Raw genomic sequence first — 21090 nt, 5'->3', positions numbered from 1 at the left:
GATTTGTACTGGTTTGCTGTCAAGATGGACCAGGATTCATTTCAGGAATTCTTCGCAGGCGACTGCGACTGCGTCCTTCCTCCTTCTCCTCCTTTTCCTTTTGGCTCACATCCTGTGCTGGGCTCAAAAATCAGCGACATTGTTTGGCGTTTTTACCATTTTGAGCGATGGTTGACGTCAGGTTCAGAATGAGATTCCATACATGAGGCCGCAGAACAATATGGCAGCAATGTCAGCAGAAAGTTCGGATTAGATACCACATGCTTGCAGTGGCTTTGTGACTCGAATATTTCTCAATTCAATAAGCTGACCTCTAAATGTGTCAGTGGGCTGTTTTGAATCCACCCTAGAAATGCTGAGAAGCTAAAACTTTTGTCCCCACAATAACTTCACGACATAAGAAACAGAATATCGACAAGAGTTGTCATTTATTTCAGGGCTTTAAAATGTGTTAAAAATAATATTGTATTGCAGTATTTGTAAACAATGATCAAAGAGATCCGTGACATAAAATGGGACATCATTTGTTCCGACATACTCGTTTTTATCCATCTCAAAGGGCGGCCATTTTGTCACTTGTTATTGACTGAAAACGACATCACAGCCATATTTCTATTTAACATTTTTCCCACTTTTATGTTAACAAGAGTATGAAAACAATTATTGCACATTTCGAACAGATATAAAATGTTCAAGATTAATTCTGATAAAAAATGTACAGTATATAATGTAAATAATTTGGACTTTATTTGCTTCATATTTTTTATTGAAAAACAGAATGTCATACGTTTGGACTTACAAACAGTCTCGGAATCCACGATGGACATCGATATTTGTGATGTTTGAGTGAAACATGAAGATGATATATTTGACAGAGGACGGCATCTTTCTCCGTCTTTTCACTGATAAAGGAAATCTCGAGTCGCTCACATCTGACAAGGCGAATTGAAGCTTACAAGCATGATAATGAATTCTAATCGCTCTTCTAATAGCACAATTTGTGTCTTGGAAGTCACATTTGCGATTGGCGCTGAGGAAACTCGGACGCGATTCTCCAAACAAGACCGGAACCGGGCCGGATGCGAACCCATTCAGATTTGACAGCAAGAATCCTCACCAGACGTTGGACACGTTTCAGCGGCAGATCCACGAACAGGAGGCGGCGACGGCCTCCCCGGTGGCATCGGCCATCTTGTTTGAGGTGACCGTCTCCGAATGCAAACAGCTTCGCCGGTGCGGGTAAAAGGCCCAAAGGAGGACGGGAAGCCAAATGTGGCACTCATGAGCAATGAAATCAGTGACCCTATTCCACGTGGACGCGTCCGTCCGTTCGAAATGCGACGACGGTCGTTTTGGCCTCTCTCTGACGCGCCCCGTGATCCGTTCCAGGTATGCGCTTCCGCCGTCGGAGCCAAATGCCGCAGCCGCGTTCAGACGAGGAGCCGATCGAGACGCTGGAAGACAATCGGGTCCAGCTGCAGAACCTGATGTCCTCAAAGTTACATGGCCCACTTCTTGGATCAAGCGTCATGGAGGAAGCCGTCTGTGGCCGACGCCGTCGTCTCCATCTGGTTTGAGGTGCAACGGACACGGAGTCACCTGGAGAGCATCTTCATTGGCTCGCAGCTGCCCGAGGTTACTTTCACTCTTTTGCACCACCAATCCATCCGTTGGCAAACGCTGCTCGTTGTTTGAATCGCTCCCGTGATGTCAAGGCTGTTTCTTGTTCTCCCTTTATGCGCTCCCGTGTGGAATTTTCCGCAGGACTCGAAGCGCTCGGAGGGGATTGACGGCGATTTCAAAGCGTTGGCGAACTCGCGGCATCAGACGCCCAACGTTGTGGAGAACATCCAGTGCGGGTGAGCGCGATTGCGCCTTTTCCTGGTTTGGCCTGTCGGGATGCGCGGCGAACGCACAAACGTGCTGCCGCTGTTTGTCTTTCTGTGCCAAAAGGCTTCGGCAGAGAATCTGGACATCAAGCGATTGGCCTTCCCTCGCTTTGACTTCATCTCTTCAGCCGAGCTCTTCGACATTCTTGCCAATGCGAGCAACCCGCACCAGGTGGCTCCATTATTTCTTTTCTCAAGCGCAGCAATTATTTGTTTATGCGCTGCAGTCTGTTCCAAGTAATAGTCATGGGAAAAGAGCAAACTTTAGGGTAAGTTTTCAGGGAGGAAAAAAATGGTCGAGTGCAGCCTATCAGCCAATCATGCGTCATCACAGCCCTTTCATAAAACGTCTTTTCATTACTACAAAACACGATTCCATTGAAGTTGACCAATTGTGTAAAACGCAAATAAAACAAACAATGATTTGCAAATCCTATTCTATAACCGATATTCAACAGAATACACTACAAAGACAAGAGATTTATTGTTCAAACATTGATTTTATTTTTTTGTGTGCAAATATTCTCTTGGTTTAAACAAGTTAAAAAAAATCTGGGACACGGACCACAAAAGTCTGGGAAAGTTGCTTAATGCTCATAAAAAAACAAAAAAACAAAAAAAAACACCTGTTTTGAATACGGGTGTCAGGCGCTTCCATTTTTTTAATTGGAATGAATCGCATTGGACATTTTATTTCTGTTCTAAATGTACAATAAAATATTTTTTTCCCATGTTTTCATACTCTTGTTAACATAAAAGTGGAAAAAATGTTTAACTAATAGAAATATGGCTGCATCTTTTAGTCATTGATACAGTAATTTCATAAAATAATTGATAAAATTGAGGAAATAGTTCATAGTTTATTCAATTGAGTAAATGATTAACTTCTGTTTCTAGTTGTTTTTTATACAACATCCCATCTTCATTGGAATTAGGGTTAGAAATATTTCTATTGCTACCTGACTTAAATATGGTAAAGTTGGAGAGAGATTTGACTGTAAACAATCAAAAGAAGGAAACGGGATCATGTTAGAAACGTGTCTGCATTCTGGACATGAAACTGTTGAACTGGGAATACGTCCACATCATCCACCAACGGAATTCTCTCTCTCCCGCCATTATCGCTGTGTACATTCCACCATCTGCTGCAGAGGTGCAGCTCGCGATGCAATTGGTGCAGCCGTTGCCAGGTGACAGAGCCTGCAGCCATACGCTCGCATCGGCATCACTGCAGTGCTGCCCGCTTTTCACCTGAATGTCGGTTTGGACGGCAAAACGTTGACTTGTGTTATGCAAATATCAAATTAACTCTATAAAGCCTGGACCACGAGCGAAAATGTTGATTCTTTGTAAATAGAATATTTATTGGTCCTTTTGAACAAACAAAAACATTTCTTTGCTTTTCTTTTTTAATTCAACTTCCACATATGTCTTTTGGTTTGTGTCATATTTGATACAGACGGAATAAGTGTGGATGTGTCTCCTTTCTCAATTGTCTTGCAAGGTCGCTGGAAAAGCCATCAGCTGGGTGATACTGCCATCTAATGGATTATCCATGCAATGCATGTGTCAGATCATATACGTCAGGGTTTTAATGGCGGAAAAAATTATATTCATGAAATAGAGGGCTCAAAATGTCTTGTGTATTATATGATATGTTTGGCGTTATAAAGACAACGTTAACTTTTGACTGTTGAATGGCTTTTAAGTATCGGTGGCTGTATTTGTCTCCTTCACAACAAATCAACATCCGCTTTGATATTTGAAGCAGTTTTCCGATGAAAGAGGACAGATTGACGATTGACGAGTCCAAATAATACGAGCAGCTGACATGAGCACGACACAATTGAAATGAATAGACAAAGTAAGCACATGGATACAAATGTAAGCTGAAATGTTTTGTTGATTTATTTCAAAATTAGAAATACCTCACAGTATAATGCAAACTACAAATACAATCAAGTATTGTGAAATAACTCATTTTAAAACATTACATGTATGCACCTGGCATTGCCATTCCTTTACTATAATTGCTTTAGGACAGTTTCTCAGCAACGTTCTTGGAGTCAACATGTTGTAGTACCCCGAGCTTCCATGCTGAGGCGATGTTGCTCATGGTTTAGCAGCTGCCCTTCTCCACTGTCAACACGGTTTTGCTCCAGGAAACAAATCTATTCTGTATTTTCCATTAAATCTGTTTAAGATGACACGAGGAGCACAAGATGGCGTTTTTTTTTTTTTTTTTGGAATAAAACATTTGCAGAGAAATGAACTGTCTTTATCTTGAAGCTTGACTTTCTTTGTCTGCGTGTTCACAGGTCCAAAGGCGTCCGTCCAAACTATTTGCCAACCTGGCTAAAATACGATTGGAAGCAGATGAAAAGGGGAATCGGGGAATCGTTCGAAGGCCGGTCTGGGCATGGACAGCAAGGACGACGACGAGTTTGTCGCTTTGAATCACTCCTGTGACTGCTCTGGGCAGGTCAAATGGACTTGCCATGTTGTTGTCATGCCTTATAAACTGATTGTCGGCTGAAATAAAATGACATCAAGCAATTACTGCAGCATGGCTGTAACTCAATCAAATAATCACGCATACATAGCCAAAGGTGAGTTACTTGAAAGGAGCAGAAAAAACACAAAACCCCAAGCTGAGTGCTTTGGGTGTGCCTGTTGTCATTTGATGGGGAAAAAAATCAATGATCAAGTTGATCATTGCAGCTTAACGAGCCAAAGGACAAAAGTCAATGTAGTGAATTTGGCTCCAAGAAACGAAAGCGAGATGTACACCTGACTTCCCAATATCGTTAACAAGTCTTCCTCACCCTTATACAGGTCTGATCCTCAACAACAGGTGGTTGATTGCTCAGTTATTAAATGCAAAAGTTCACATACTTTTTCCGACCTTCCCTGTGATGTTTGCATGTGAAATGGAAACATTTTCTCCTTCCTTTGAAGTTGAAGAGTTTTGACTTTGATTATTAGATCACATTTTATCGGACACGGTCATATGAGGATTAACCCTCATAGAGAGCAACGGCCGTTTGATGAAAGCAACACTCACACCTGCACAATCTAAGAGGATGTCAACATTCTGCTTTTACAAAAATGTTTTGCTCGACAATGGCCAAAGTTTTCTTTGTTAAATCCCGCAAGCTGTTATGTCGATCTGATTAGATCGGAAGGTGACGGTTGATCACCTTTGCTATGTCAAGGCGAGGTAAAGTAGGACCCAGACGCAGGATAAGGTAAGCCACCAAGGCAGCAGGTTTATTTCCGGCCAACCAGCGTCTCCTCTCAAGCTGAGAGGAGAACGGGGAAGCAAAAAGGTGGAGAACAAAAAGCGCTCCACTAGGGAGGAAAAAGGGCACAAAAACAAGGCAAGACAATAATGTACCGGGAACAAGGACTCGAGGACTGTGGGACGCTTCCATGCACTGACTGTGTGTGACACTTCGGCACTGAGGGGAAAGTGCAGGTGGCTTTTATTGTCTTGGTTGATTGGTGGCAGGTGGACATGATCATGGGCGGGGACCGGTAATTAGTGAACTGCAGGAAGGGCAAGTGACCTGGGGTGAGAAGGGAATCAGAAATTCAAAATAAAACAGGAAACATGAACACAAAAATAAAAGCATGGGCCGTCACGCCGGTGGCGGCGTGACATGCTAGCTAAATCAATCATCAAATATTGCTCAGTCCTAAGTCAGCAGTTACAACCGTATTTTGCAAACTATAAAGTCACACTTTTTTTTCATAGTCCCGCTGTTCCTCTTTCTTCTACTCAGGTTCCACTTGTGTAGAGTCAAATTATAGCTCGGGCTCAAGCCCGAAATTCCCATTGGCCAAACGTGTTGATGACAGCAGCACTCCATTTCAGAAGGTGACTTACGGCGGAGAAAGTATTTGCCGACCGCCAAAGAAAGTCGAAGGAATCGTCATGGAAATGTAACAATGTACTGTGATGAAAAATGTCGATTCATTTCAAGAAAGGTGCGCCGATGTTTGATTCTTGACGTATTTGGACCACAGATGTTTTATTAAGAAGACATCTGGGACCTGCTTCATCTTTCTAATGTTAATAATGAAAGAAAAAAGCATACGGCCATGAAATGTAATGAAATGAAGGTATACAATCTCATCCATCAAGCGTCACGTCGTCCCTGTTGGCTTTGGCTGAGAGCCAGTTCGATATTTGGACTTCCAGATCAACTTTCCAAAGGAAGTCAAGTCTGTTACAATAATTGTTGTTTTGTTTGTTTTTTTATCCCAGTAAGTGTCGCTGCCTCCTCTTTTAAACGGAAATACCGTGTCACCATTTCGCAGCAAAATATTATTGCTTCAAGTATCATAAACATTTTGTTGTCATCTTATCAAGGCGCACTGTTGGAGATCATTCAGATAATTGCATGATATCGTCTTTTATCTGTAGCCATATTGGCTTTTAACATTATTTGAGTTGAACGATGTGAACGTCTGGACATGTTTCTGTGTAATCTCCAGACTAATCCATATGATGGCGATGGAAAGTAAACCCTCATCACGCTTAATATTTAGAAATGACATCTCGAGTTAATTATGGGAGCCCACTAAAAAACAGAACGAGTTAGCGAATATTTTATGACGTGATTAATTTGCATCCTTACTAACAAGAACACTTGTGCTCTTTTCTGTGGGCCATTTTTTAATTCAGGGGAACACGACTTATGAATACAAATTTGCATCCGATGACTTATTTTGACATGACAAGAATGTTACTCAAATGACTTTTTCATGCTTTGACCACTAAAAATATTGGTTGTGTGAGTGTGATATAAATAAGCGCTTCATTCATAAAAGTGACATTGAACTTCATCATGCAAGAAAAGTTGTAAAAGCAACAATATATATGGACGACATAGACGTCCTTTGTCTCTATACACTGTGACTATTTTTGGCTCAGCTCCCGCTTGCGTGTTTCACCTTCAGTCGCTATGTTTCCAAATGCCGCAGAAGTGGAAGCTTTTCCTCTGAAAGTGATCATGTTTGAGTGTCGGCTCTCAGGTGGGTGCCACTTACCTGCACTCACATCTGGTGGACGTCTGACGTGGGGATGGCAAGAAGGCAACGAGGGCGCTCGAAAGGAGTTTTGTAAGAAACAGGTGTCGCAGCTGATTGGCCAGCTTTCGCCTGGAGACCGGCGGAAGGTCACGACCCTCTGCACTATCCACGTCCAGGCCAGAGATGCGGTTGCCAAGATGATTGCGAGGGCAAAATGACAAGATGCTTCCTGGCTGTCGTTTTCCCTTTATGATCAAAGATCACGACGGCGCAAGCGTCGCCGGGCCTCCGTTTGAATAAATCACAATACAAAAAAGGAAATGCCCTTGAAACACACTCATAAACAAACTGGATATTGGCGCCAGGCCAACAAGATGATCACTGTGGAGTGGAGAATCCAAAAGAGAACTTCTCACAAACGCTGCTTAAACAAGCAAATATTAGCTCAGCGATTTCCTCTTTGTGAGTAAATATTTGACGCAGAATTGTGACGCTCTCCTATATATGACGGTATATGATTATTCCTACATACCCAAACGTATTCAATATATATATTTGGGCCTTTTCTTCCACAAACATTTTTATTTGATTTTCAGGTGGAGAATTCTCAGGCATTTGTGTGGCTTTCACAGCTGAGACGGACGAGAAGGAGAAGGAGAAGCGTTGCAAATATCTGCAAATTTCGCTCCTCTTATCTGGGCAACTCGTCATCACACCTTTAACAGACAGCTACGCTTTTGTTATGTCATGCAATCTTAACAGCCATTTGGTTTTCACATATGAATATGGAAATCAAAATGGTTGTCAATTACATTTCAGTTAATTGTTTCAAATGAGCACCTGTGAACATCCTAAAGTAAATATTCACCTAAATGATAAACGATATGATACTTGGTCAACCGAGAAAAGTACAAAAATGTGCCTGCTGAACAGTTTCAATTATTACATTTTCCTAGTGAATATCTTTGGATTTTTATTGCCCGGTTGATTTAATAAAATTATTAAAATGGTGTATAATAATCCTAATTACCATGGATTAGTTTTGACCGGGAAAGTTTAAAAAACCCAAAAAACACCACCACGGTCACGATATATTCTTGGACACACATTATTATTATTAATAATAATAATAATCATTGTTTAAATACATGTTTTAATACTTTATGATCAGGAAGCTATCAATATTTGGCAGATGAAAACAATCTGATCCAGAGGAATAATAATATTCTGTGCAATCTGTCATGCAAATGCTTCTTCAGTGAGAAAAGAAACCGAAGAAAAACAAAACAAGTATTCATGTCGCACGTGTCTTTTTACTTCTTCTGAAAGAGTTTAAACATGATCTCAACATGCTGTACTACTTTTGCAATCACATCCGACATCTCCAATATACTTTGGAGGCCGGTGTTGTTATTGTGCCGTTTGTCGTCTTGCGGATTATGCCATGTTTAAACAATCTCAGCCAATAAATGAGTCTGGAACATCTCCCGAGGCAATTACACGATCACGAGGCTACAATATGCGCTCGCGTTGTTTTCTGGTCAGTGGAAACATCAGACAAACAGATTCCAGTCATCTTCTTTTGGATCAGAGCGGAAATCCGTGGCAAGCAAAAGCTGGTGGATTGACTCACCTGGGGAACTTGACCGCCGTTTTGTTTTGTCCCAAGCGCATGTTTCCGCAGAATTCCGGATCAAGTTTTTTTACACGGCGGAGATGAATGCCTGCCTGCAGAGCCATTTGGCAAACTGCAGAGCGTGATTCCGCACCTCCCGATCTGCCACATTGAGCGGCATTCCATTTGAAGGCACAACAAAGCAGAAACAATGAGCTTTGATAGCCGGAATTGTCCGCAGAAACTGTCACAAGAATTCGCCATCTGCTGCATGCCCTTGCTGGGAGTTCATTTTGATCGTGGACAAACGGCTTCTTTGTCTCATGCTTTCATCAATCTGTCTTATGAAATATTTTCCTTTTTCAGTTCCGGACACGCCGGCCAAGCAGACTACTGTCAGCAATATTTTGGAACGTGGGAATATCGGAATACTTCAGCAGTATCATTAGACTAAAGGGATCACTCTCGTCAATCGATAACAGCAGGAACGATATCGGCAGCACGCGGAATGCATGTCAGGAAGATCTAACTTGCGCACAAAGCAGATGCAGAGAAATGCGACAGACCGATTATATTGCGCCTTCTTGTGAAATGGACTCAAAAGCAGCTTCCGAGATGACAGAATGCGAGATTTGCGCACATATTTCACGGCGCCGCCACGAAGCCCGTTGGCACTCGCAATCGCTTGATACACAGATGGGATCATTTGTCTTCTCTCGTTTTCGGTCTCTGTTGACGCTTTCCAATATTTCCCTGCGTCCACACATCAATTTTTAAGCGGCAACTCATTCAAATCGCAGCTCCGCCGCTATTGAAATCAAGCCATTGTGTTTATCACCCTGATCGATAACGTCTTGATTGTCTCCATCAGTTCACATCCACGCTCGTGCTGCTTTTCGTGATATTAAATTGGTCAGGTCACGTTGGAGAAGAAATCACTGCTATTATTAATCAGCCTGTATGCTAATCAAAGCACAGAAGCTGATTCTATTATCATATAATGAGGTTATGCACAATGTGCTCATAAGAATACAAACGGCGGAGTTTGGAGTTTGTTATTTTGTACTGACGCGGCTGCATGGGAAATGCAACTTTTTCTTCACATGACGAAATGTACGTGAGCAAGGATTATATTGGGGCCGTTGAATTGGGCTGTTATACAAGCTTATCATGGAAGCTGCTCATCCATTCTAAATTCATATGGAGTTGCGGTCCCCTCTGATAAAAGCGCTTTCTAAGATGTTGGAGCGTCTCTGTGGTGTGTTGTTCAATCATCCACAAGAACATTTGAGCACTCGTATACTGATGGTCGACATGCGCGGTTGACTTTCGATTGCTGTTCTCGTTGGTCTCAAAAGTTTGTCCGGTTTGAGAAGAATGATTTTGCCATTTTGCACTGTAGCCTTTTACTGGCTAATCTGGCCAAATTGGCATCCCTCATCCTTCAACTGGAGAATCGACTTGCACCTAGCACCAGAGTGATGCTAATTACTGAATTAATTTGTTGAATGAATTGATTTCCACGATGGGATTCCCCCGTGTTATTTATGAATGAAACACAATAACGTCCACTGAGCGTGTCAAATCTGTCGGCCTAACCCTTGATGAAATCCACCAAAATCCCGTTACACCACTAGTTAGACCTGGTTTTCCCGAGTCTAAAATCTTGTCACCAAAATGGAGGTCTGAAGGGGTTCATCAGAATTCCATATTTAGACTACTTTGTCCCCCCCAAAAATGCGTTGACTTCTCATTTAAATGATTTGTGAATCTAATTCTAGAAATAGATGCTCAAAACAAAGACAAATAAAGTGCTCCACGGTTTGAAGCTGTAAGAAATGACTCTTGTGGGTACTCATTTCTCACTGGGCACGATTCTAGCAGACAGTAACTGACTCGCTTCATTCAACAACATTGGAGATCATTTGTTGTAAACGGGGACGAATGCTCGCTTTGTTTCCACTCAAACAAGTCAGTTGAATCAGTTGGAGGCTTTTGATCTCACCGCGGATGTCTTTTTTGTTGTTGTTTTTTTGTGGTGATATTATGTGCATCTTCTTCACTTCCAGATGTTACAGTCCCTGCACCGGACCATGAGCGGAGCTCCGGCAGGGCCTGCAGGAACAGGGAAGACGGAGACAACCAAAGACTTGGGGCGAGCGCTCGGCATCACGGTCGATGTATTTAACTGCTCTGAGCAAATGGACGACAAGGCGAGTCCACACAGATGCGTTTCCATTTCCACTTTTTCATGCTATATCGCTTTCCATGTTGGTCTCAAGGTGTCAACGGCCTTCTCTTGTCATCTTTTCATCTTCTTTTTCCTCCCCTCTTTGGAAGAAGCGCTGACTTGCTCCAAGCTGACAGTTATTTCTTCACTGAGCCTTGTCAAAATGGCTGCAACCTGATTGATGATTCACTCACGCATACGCTTGCACACCTTCTGCATTTCGAGTGGTCAAAGGAGGCGTAAACATAATCTTGCCGTCCCGCTCGCTCCCCAGACAGGTGCATGATTATGCGGAATGGCGATTCGCATCCCGGCAAGGTGTCGACGAGAAGTGCTCATCTACTCGGCGAGGAACCTCTGCAAACTGGCACACTGTTGCTCATATTCACTTCTGCGCGTTCTTTGCCGCTCACGAGTTGAAGCGAGCCTCCAGTCAGCTCTGTTTTGCGTCAGGAACGGATTCCTTTGGCCTGCAATTGGAGAGAAGTCAGCTGCCGCCTTCATCTTGCTCCCGAGAGGACAATTCACAACTCGCGAGTTGAGGCTCGAAAAAAAAAAAGAAAGTTGAATGTGGGTGGGAAGCATCCTGACCGCTCATTTTGCTGCCACTATCTCGTTTTATTCGAGTGGCTCTGGCTTTATATCCTCCATTTCGTTATATGTTCCAGCAATAAATTGCCATTGGCTCTCAAGTTGTGATATCAAAGGTGCGCTCACCTGAAGGTGCCGACCGATTTACTTTTTCTTCATACTACAATACTCGCGTCAAACCAAAATATTGAGCTGTGATTATTTTCACACCGTTTTCTTCCTCAATGAATAATGCCGCATGTGGGGGACATTGATGTTGCTGCACTGCAGTCTGGTATTGAAGCAATCATGTTGGCAGCCATATGCATGTTTGGGCACTGAGTATTGTTGAGGGAAGTCATATTTGGACAACACTGCTAAAAAAAACAAAAACAAAACCCAACCAAAAATAAAATCATTGTAAAATAACCCTGTAAATGTATTTTTTGTATTCTAGAGATTTTAAATAGTGATATTTGACATTTAAACATTTTCATCTTTGGAAATTCTTATACTTTTGCCAGTTCTATCATATCTATTTTGTTTTTGTTTTACTAGCATGTCAGAGTGCAGCGTTTTATACTGGTGCGGTCATCTTGATCCATCACTGAATAGAGTCTGGATACTTTGACTGCTTGTGTGTTGTGGAGAGACCAGGAGGCAACGACCCAAGTGCAGAATCCATCACAAATTGATTGTACACGGGGAACAAAGAATCACCTTGCAGGGAAAAGTTCAACTCAGAAAAATACAAACACAAAATCACCACGAGGGGAACAAGTCACTCAAACAAAAGCAAGCTGGAGAACAAAACTGTGTGAAGCCACTGAGAGAGAAAAATCATCTGGCAGGAGAAGCGAGTTGGGAGGCGGTTTAAGAAGCCGGCTGATTGCTGGTTTCATGCAGGTGTGGCTGTAAACGACACCTGCTCTCCAGCAGCCCCGCACGACTTTCTGTGCTGAGAGAGGCAACGGACAAGACAACGTTATGCCTGCTAAACAAAAAAGAAATGAAATGAAAAATGTTCACGTCTTGTCATCCCTAAAGTCAAATAATTCAATGTACTAAAATATGCATCAAATACCTGCTTGCACCAGATTTGGAATCATTGCTTAATTCGTTTTCCAATAATACATTTTTGTGTGAAAATTGACCCAGTATAGGTCATAAGCATTGGAAGGAAGGCCGCCGCTGTTCTGCCATCCCGCATCAAAAGAAGCCTTCCTTTGCGCTTGCGCTCTCACGTGCATTCGTATATGGCCCATTTTGACATTATTTCAACACTGTCATCTGCAACTGATAAAGATGCTGATGGTGGTGGTGCTCCTTGGTCCCTGGCTCATTAGTCACCGGGCTGTAAAACAGTCGTTGCTATGCCCTTGCCTTTCTGTTATAGCTGCAATGAAAGTCGAGCCGTCTTCTCTTCAAGTGAGCGTGGAGAATTTTAAGGAGGCGCAGAAATGACGAGGTGTTGCAAGGTTCCATGAATAATAAATCATGGGGCCTTCCTTCTCTGTGGAAAAGTAGACCTTGAGAGAGGAGCATCAAACCTGCACTGTGACAGGCAGCAGCCCGTTTGACTGCTTGGCTCCGTCTCAGCATAGCAAGCGGAGCCCGGCGCAACTAATCCATCCTCTTAAAGTGGGAACGGACGGCGACCGTCGCGGGGTGACACACATCCTCCATTAGCGCTGGGGTCTGCTGTGACGCAGCTGCTGTCCCGTATTAGGAGAGCAAATGCAAACAGATGCCAAATCATGACGATGAATTGCTTCCATTTGAACTTGGTTTTAGCCAACACGCCGGCGTGCTGTCAATATTCTCAAGTACATACACATTCATTCAAAATGCTGACTTCTTGGGTTGAACTTGAACGTGCTAAAGTGTACCGAACGAGCCAATCATACGCCATATTGAAGCAGCAGCGTTTTGCTTTTGCTTTCCCAGCCTCTCTCTGGTGTTAATACGAGCGAGCGAGTGATCTGTTCCGATTACTCATCCGTGAAGGGATGTTCTTCCTCTTTCCAGCTGTCAAATGTCTTCTACCCCACCACTGTTCAACTCTTATTATTCAAACCCAAAACAAACCTCAAAATAGCTTTTTAGGTTGATAGAAAACGATACATTTCTCTATTTTTACCCCTTTTTTTTTCTTCTTCAGAACGATACCAACCAGTACAAATATTCATATATCTATCCGATATCTCTAGTGAATTTAATGCAAGAACCAAAAATTGTGACCAACTGCTTGCAGATGTCATTGCGCCGTAGTATAGCGCCAACTACTGCCAAGGAGACTCACTGTCAGATTTGTACTTTATTTGCCAGCAAATGATTACTATTATAGCTCCAAATGTTTCTGTTCTGAATACATTTACGATCCAAAGTGAATGACGACCAACCTGTTGCGCTTCATTTGCTTTGTGCTGTTGCGCAGGTGAAAAGTATTCAGGACGCCATTCGAGATAAGAAAGAGCGCTTTCATTTCATGGGCCAAGACGTAAACCTTTGCCCAACTGTGGGCATCTTCATCACGAGGAATCCTGGTTCCGCTGGTCGGACTGAGCTTCCTGAGAGCCGAAAGGCTCTTTTCCGGTCCGTCGAATGGCTGCAGGCTGCGTGGTGCAATTTTCTCTGCAAAGATCGTCCTCCCTGTTTTTCGATTCGTAATCAGCATCAGCAGGCCCGCTTGAAGTCTATTGAATATAGACAGCCGTAGAAAGATCCAATTCAATGTTCAAGAAAGTGAGATGGAGGTGCACATGATAAGATTTGATCAGACAATGCAGTGCTCACTAAAGTTGCCGTTCAATTTAATCCTGTTATGTCGACTGCATTGTGTTCTTTGCGCTTGTTCTTTGGCAGGCCGTGTGCCAAACTTTGAGCTGATCTGTGAAATCATGTTGCTAGCCGAGGGATTCATGGGTGCTCGCTCGGAAGTTTATCACGCCGTGCAAAGAACTTCTTTCAAAACAGGTAGTAAAGAGACAGCATGAATGGAATGATTACTGCAAGTTTAGCCTTCAATGTTGCAATAGGAAACTGTTGAAACTTGTTGTTGCGGTGTAACTTAGTTGTCATATTTGAATAAAAACCTGCCAGGGGGTTTGATGGCAGCATTCTAATTAGTTCAAGTTGTAAAAATCTGCTGATATATAGTCACAATGGAAATCATTTTATGAGCTATGGGCCTAATTTAGGGCTCGTTCCATTATATGGCTGTTTCTCAGACTAATCAGATTATGAAGGCAACAATTTTATTTTAACCTCAAAAGATGAACAGAAAGATGAGCAAACAACTTTTGTTTGAATTCCCACACAGTTCATGTGACCAATTTCATGTGTTTTTGTCTTCCTGCATTGGATCTTGGATGATGAGCTACATTAAGATTGGGATTTTGTCTGCAAAGACCACAATTATACTCACGCTCCCCTAAGAAAAGACGACATTTTCCAAGTTTTATATCTGATACAGTTGTACATTGTGCATTCATCTATCTTTTGAGGTCAATCCCAACTATTTCTACAGCAATACACAAAGAAATGCTGCCAGCGTTGTTGAGATATCTTTTGTCCCGTGTTCCCCGAAGGACCATTACGATCGGGGCCTCCGCGCCATCAAGTCCGTACTGGTCGTTGCCGGCTCTCTAAAGAGAGACGATTCCAGTCAAGTTTTGATGAGAGCCCTGAGAGATTTCAACATCCCCAAAATTGCGACGGACGATCTGTTCCCTGCTCTGGACGTACCCAGGAAAAGGGACTTGGACTTTGAAGAGCATGTGAAGAAATCTGTTCTGGACTTGAACTTACAGGCTAAGGACAATTTTGTACTCAAGGTACAGTCGAGCTAATTTCTTGATTGCCTGCTGCATTGGATTTGATTTTGTTTACAACTAATTCAAAAGGCTGTTGTGAGAGCAAGGACGGAGGAAAATGCAATCACAAGTTGTCTGAAAAGCAGCAACAAAGTCCCTTCATGGGATTTCATCTTGGACAATTTAGAAAGATATTACAGTTGTGGCACTTTCATTCAGATTTATCTTAGTTCTCACCAAAAGCTGTTTCCTCCTCATCCGAATCCTCCGATGGGAAGGGGCCATTAGTGTCCAACATGTCTGAGGTTTTGGATGAATTGCGCAAATATTGCAGAGGCCGACGGTTGGCTGCGATGAGGCTTCAGGTGCCTGAACTGCCGACCCGATTCCTTTCGTTAGATTACATACCGAAAGAAGGCGAAGACGGATGAACACGCGACCACGGGAAATAAGTGCAATTGGCCTCAGGTCAAACAGACACGGAAAGCACATAATAACACAACATCAATGCACAGCACAGCTTAACCTCGGCTTTGTTTGAGAAAGCCGCAGTAAATAGGGGGAAAAAATAGAAGCATAGTGAGCGAGAGCGGAAGGGAGTGAATGGCGGAGCGATCGATAACAACCATCCACCCCCACAGCTTGAACTTTTACTGTCTTTGTTTGTGCAGCCAACCTTTTGATTTCAGGCAACACGGGGGAAAGCGGCAAGGTGAGAGAGACTGCATGCCTTTAGCGTTAGCCCGTGCTAGCATCAGTCCCTCTCACGTCCAACTTGTAATCAGCGCAAAGCCACCCGGGCTCTTCCTGAATGGAACGCGATGAGGAGCCCCGAGGAGCAACATCGATGGCATTGATTGAGCTCGCCGTCTGTAAGTTTGAGGCGGAAATGGGAAGAAAACACTTTTTTTTTTTTTTTTAAGTCTCTCTCTGTTGCACATCTGAACTCACAATCAGCAGAACAATTTCAGAAATGCTATTCAATATAATTGTTAACTTCCCAACTTTGGACATTTCGGACCCGATAACAGTAACAAAAGAAAATCACAAACTGCTCCCCAAGTGTCCATTTTAGACTTCCCTATGTGTCTTTGTGTTGCAAGTTTAAAATTAAGATGACGGCTGCAGCATATGTGGACCAAAGGTGTTCAATATTGAATAACTACGAGTGGAAGACAGGGTATGGAAAAATAGGGGGAGCATTCAATGAAATGTAAAATAGTCCGATAAATTATTAAAAGGCGTACGTCAGTGTCAGAGCGCGGAAGCACTGCCTGAAAAACAAGATGATATTATAGAACAGAGCAGGTCTCTGTCCTTTTCACTTATGCAGGCATGGAGAGTTGCTGGCGTCATTCTTTATAGGACATGAGCAGCAAATGTGCTGCTGTGCGCCATCACGGGCGCCGCTCGCAATTATTTTCAAAGAAAGACAAAATGTTAAGGAAGAGTGGCCGAAAACATGTTACTTGAATCCGTGTCTATTTGCCTGGGCCATTACTATCAAATCATTCTTGTGTGGTGCAGCTGGAAGCGCTTTTGAGCTTTAACGTAGCTCCCTGGCGTTTTTGTTCAATTCAGACCGCAAACAAAATATTTTTTTCGCCCCGAATATCTTGCATCATTTTGTTTATGGGGGTTGACTCAAGTGGAGAAGGAAAAAAAAAAGTTTGTCAATGTGGTGACGAGTGGTTATTTCTTCGACTGCAAAATGCTATTTTGGTCAACAACTGTAAACTAGACTAAGTGCAATTTGTGGAGAAATTGCGTGGGAATGCTGAAAGCTGAATGCTAAGATTTGAAGAAAAAAAAAGAACAGAGATATTGTGTATTACAGTGGTTTCATGTTTTATTTTGTATATTAGTTTTTTTAGTGTAGTGTCAGTAGAATTGTTGTTTTTCCAGGTTTAAACAGATCATCCCTATCCCCGAGCAGAGTATTGTCCAGATGCTTTGCTGACACCAGAAAATACCCCACCTGACTCTGCCAAGGAACTTTACGAGCTTGATTTTGTTTTTGCTGCTGTCTGGGCCTTTGGGGGAGCCTTGTTCCAGGACCAGGTCACTTCCTGCATCTAGTCAGACATATTTCAAAAAACAAAAAATACAATTTGAAATGTATTTTGAACTGAAGATCCATACATCCAAGTTATAGAAGATAAAAGGGCTTTCTCCTAGAACAAATGTACTCGACTTTATTTCCCCATCACAGATACATTGAAAATGCTAAGTGGTTTTATTGACTGGAGAGTTGGAAGTGAATGCGAAGGGAACACAACAGCAAGTAGTTGAGCAGGAAAAATGGACGGCCAGAACCGTACCTCGCTATCTGAAGCAGACAAATGGATGCCATCTTTCATTTTTCACGCTTTAACCGCTAGCGCTGTGCCTCCTTTTTTTTTGTGTGTGTTGCTTTTATTTGTATTCTGCTTTGTATTCACATCTGATTGAATGAAACACGTCTAGTACAATATATAAGCCCTGAGAGGAAGCCATTATTGACTGCAAGCTGCTGTCTGTGTGTGAATAAAGCTGCTGGACTACCGAGTGGAGTTCAGCAAGTGGTGGGTGGCAGAGTTCAAAAGCATCAAGTTTCCATCCCAAGGCACCGTCTTTGATTACTACATCGACTCAGAGAGTAACAAGTTTGAACCTTGGTCCAAGATGGTGCCCAAGTTTGAGATGGATGCTGACATCCCGCTTCAGGTACCATCACAAGCGAAGATCGGGAAAAGAGCGGAGAAAACGTTTGAAAATGTTTCCTTTCCGCAGGCGTGTCTCGTTCACACGGCCGAGACCATCCGAGTGCGTTTCTTCATCGACTGCCTGCTGGAGCGCCGTCGGCCCGTCATGCTTGTTGGGAACGCTGGTACTGGGAAGTCCGTCCTGGTTGCGGACAAATTGGCATCGCTGGACCCGGACAAATGTGTGCTTGCAAAGGTTCCTTTCAACTATTATACCACATCTGCAATGCTACAAGGTATTTAGTTCTTATCTGCTCAAGCTGATTATGTCAGCTAATCGACAGTGGGGAAAATAAATAAATGTAAGTATATGATTTAAGTCAGATTAGTCAGTTTTTTTTTTCTAGTTTCAATCTGCAGTACACAGATGCATAAACCTCTGATAAACCTGCTGTCAAATAGTTTGTGAAGCGCGCAGAAAATATTATGGGCAAATATTGGATTTACATTTGTGGGGTCACATCAACAACGCTCAAAATCAATGCTAATGTTGCTCCACCAAAACAAAATAATAACATAATAGGACATTGTTGTTTCTTTATTATACTCTGTTCTAAGTTTATTAATTATGTTTGCTTCACTGAAGTCTCATTTTATTTTTTGTACAGTTACATTGTTCACATCAATCCATCTTGTTTATTTATTTATTTTTTGAATTTTGCTGTCTACCTTACAAAATTAGTTATCCACCAAAACTTTGATATTGTGGCCACGAATATGAGAAGGAGAGCAGCATATGTGATGAGGATTTTCACAATTGTGTCTATAAATATTATCGTAATATCCGTATATAGGTCGTATCACAATAATATTTGTGTTGAAAATCAAATTCTTTGTAGTTTCTAAACTTAATAGAGAATAACTCTAAAAGCGTCAATCAAGTACGCGTCCGACATTTGTGTCCAAGTAAGGAATTGAAATGTTGAAATTGATAACATTGGTGTGCCCCACAGCTGTGTTGGAAAAGCCCCTTGAGAAAAAAGCAGGACGCACGTACGGACCTCCAGGCAACAGAAGACTCATCCACTTCATAGATGACTTGAATATGCCTGAGGTGGATGCGTACGGCACAGTTCAACCTCATACGCTAATACGTCAACATATGGACTACAACCACTGGTACTTCTTTTGACTTTCAACAAGTAGGGCTTCAAAATGGGTGTGTTCATTTTGACTTCCTTTCACGACACTCATTTTCTTCAAGGTGTGAATGAAATGAAGATTAGATAGCTCTTAATATGAAAAGAAAAATGTATTGATCTGGCTGTCACCAACGTCTGACAAATGTAATCCGTTTTTGCAGTGCAGTAGATCTTTTTAATTTGACCTCAAAATTGCTGTATCCACGTATAAAAGGTGTGTCCCCACTTTTAGGTAAACAAGAGTATGAAAGTTAGAGAAAAAGTATTTTATTGTAGAACAGATATACAAATTGTGATTAATCGTGAGTAAACTGTTCAAATTTTGAACGGCCTGACACCGCTAGTAACAGATAAAACGTTCATTATACTTGCTTTATTTTGGGGTAATGTTGCATAAGCTTCCCACAGTAGCAATACTTTGACTCGAGTCAGACGTGATATGTACGATGACGCAGAATGACATCGAATCTTTATGTGAACACAGTTGGTTCCAAAGTTTCAGACAACAGCTTGTTGAGCCAATGACATTGCTTTGAAATATGAATTTGTACCTGACGATATGTGTCTGCTGATTGTTCTTCAAGGTATGACCGTAATCAGCTACTTTTGAAGGAAATACAACACGTTCAGTACTAGGGGTGTCACGATTCGCCAACTCCACGATTCGATTTAAATTTCGATTTTGGGGTCACGATTCGATTTTTTTTTCGATTTTTTTTTTTTTTTTTTTTTTTTCCGCTCCCCCACTTTATAACACAGAGGCATATGCTTCTGTAGGCTAAGGCTAGTCTATGATCATTGGTTCTATTCATTGTACAGTAAATCTTATTTCAAAAGATCGGCTACATATAGGTGATGCAATTTCCATATTATTTTTGTGTAAATTTATGTAATATATGATAATTGACATTAGGCAGGAATGATCAAATTCAAAGAATTTATTTACAATATAAAGTTAACCGTCTTGTTCTTACTGAAGTGTAAAATAAAAAATAAAAAAACAAAAACAAAAAGTCACAGTGGGTGCCTGCCATCTATTGACTGTTTTTGGTTACAACAGTGTGCTGTGCGTTCCTCTTAAAATAATGTGCAATGTGCAACAACAACAAAAAATATATTGTATCCAAAGTCATGGAACAAATACAGCCTGAACAAACTATATCCCAACATTTACAGTTGCTGGGCATACTGTAGCGTGGTTCAAGTACACTAATTAAATGTTTGAATCCAGCGTTTTCCAAGGCTGCAGGTCTGCTGCTATAAATAGACCTATGGATCTGGCGTTTCGCGCGAGCTGAAGTGTGTGGAAGTTTCACTGTAAATGAGGATGAAATAGTTGGTTGGACCGTTGTTTTCCCACTTCTAGTTGAATTTGATAAATCTAAATCTTTGTGATGCCTGCGTAAATGTCCCGTCATGTTTGTCGTGTTTCCCGTTGTTACGGCTGGCGGCCGCTCCCCTAGTATGTATGTGTGTGTTTGTGTCGGCTGGTGCCCGTATAATGGTACTTCAGTTTGAATGCGCCAGCGCGACACTCTGATTGGAGGACTGTGCCAGCGCGACACTCCGATTGGACGACTGTGCCAGCGCGACGCTATTGTGTATCCGTGTATTATACCCCTATTGGTTATTGTTGTTTCTCCTCCGTTCTGTCAGTTCTGTCAAATGCGGTTATTATTTGTTCACCTTCCACTTTCACTCCCTTGTCAAACCCCTGCCTGAAATTTCAATTAAAACTACTCAGATGTTAAAGTCGACCCGTGTTTATCTACTCTATATTTTCTGTTATTGTGTTACTTCCCTTCCCCTTGACGAGCCGGGCGTAACACCGTGGCCGAGTACAGTACGCGCACATAGCATATCTTGCAACTGTGGTCTTTTTATCGACAACGTGAACGTTGTCGACATAACTCACCGGGAACGCAAAATGTTTCCAAACTGGTGACGAGAGAAGCGGGAGCGGCTTGAAGCACCATTGCTGTGTCTGTCCGCGCTTGCCATCATGACTGCAGGAGAAGTCAGCTAACAAGTGCCGTTAGCTAGTAGCT

At 42.2% G+C, this 21090-nt stretch overlaps 1 protein-coding gene across 1 annotated transcript in view; it reads left to right on the top strand.

The window, feature by feature from the left end:
* dnah9 (dynein, axonemal, heavy chain 9) overlaps positions 1-21090 on the top strand; it is an 82044-nt gene that overhangs the window by 14091 nt on the left and 46863 nt on the right. The window contains 24 exon segments of the mRNA XM_077503459.1: positions 993-1235; positions 1390-1499; positions 1501-1635; positions 1765-2061; positions 4208-4279; positions 4282-4371; positions 6390-6415; positions 6930-6983; positions 6985-7135; positions 7523-7588; positions 10611-10754; positions 11050-11257; positions 13729-13936; positions 14122-14129; positions 14207-14264; positions 14266-14317; positions 14932-15177; positions 15846-15868; positions 17062-17111; positions 17114-17217; positions 17689-17862; positions 17929-18136; positions 18854-19019; positions 19627-19662. Of these exon segments, the coding sequence (XP_077359585.1) occupies positions 993-1235; positions 1390-1499; positions 1501-1635; positions 1765-2061; positions 4208-4279; positions 4282-4371; positions 6390-6415; positions 6930-6983; positions 6985-7135; positions 7523-7588; positions 10611-10754; positions 11050-11257; positions 13729-13936; positions 14122-14129; positions 14207-14264; positions 14266-14317; positions 14932-15177; positions 15846-15868; positions 17062-17111; positions 17114-17217; positions 17689-17862; positions 17929-18136; positions 18854-19019; positions 19627-19662 (2929 nt within the window).

The sequence above is a fragment of the Festucalex cinctus genome, chromosome 17 (assembly GCF_051991245.1).
Source record: "Festucalex cinctus isolate MCC-2025b chromosome 17, RoL_Fcin_1.0, whole genome shotgun sequence".
Lineage (NCBI taxonomy): Eukaryota > Metazoa > Chordata > Actinopteri > Syngnathiformes > Syngnathidae > Festucalex > Festucalex cinctus.
Note: the sequence above shows the minus strand (reverse complement) of the source record. Positions and strands in the feature narration are given on the sequence as shown.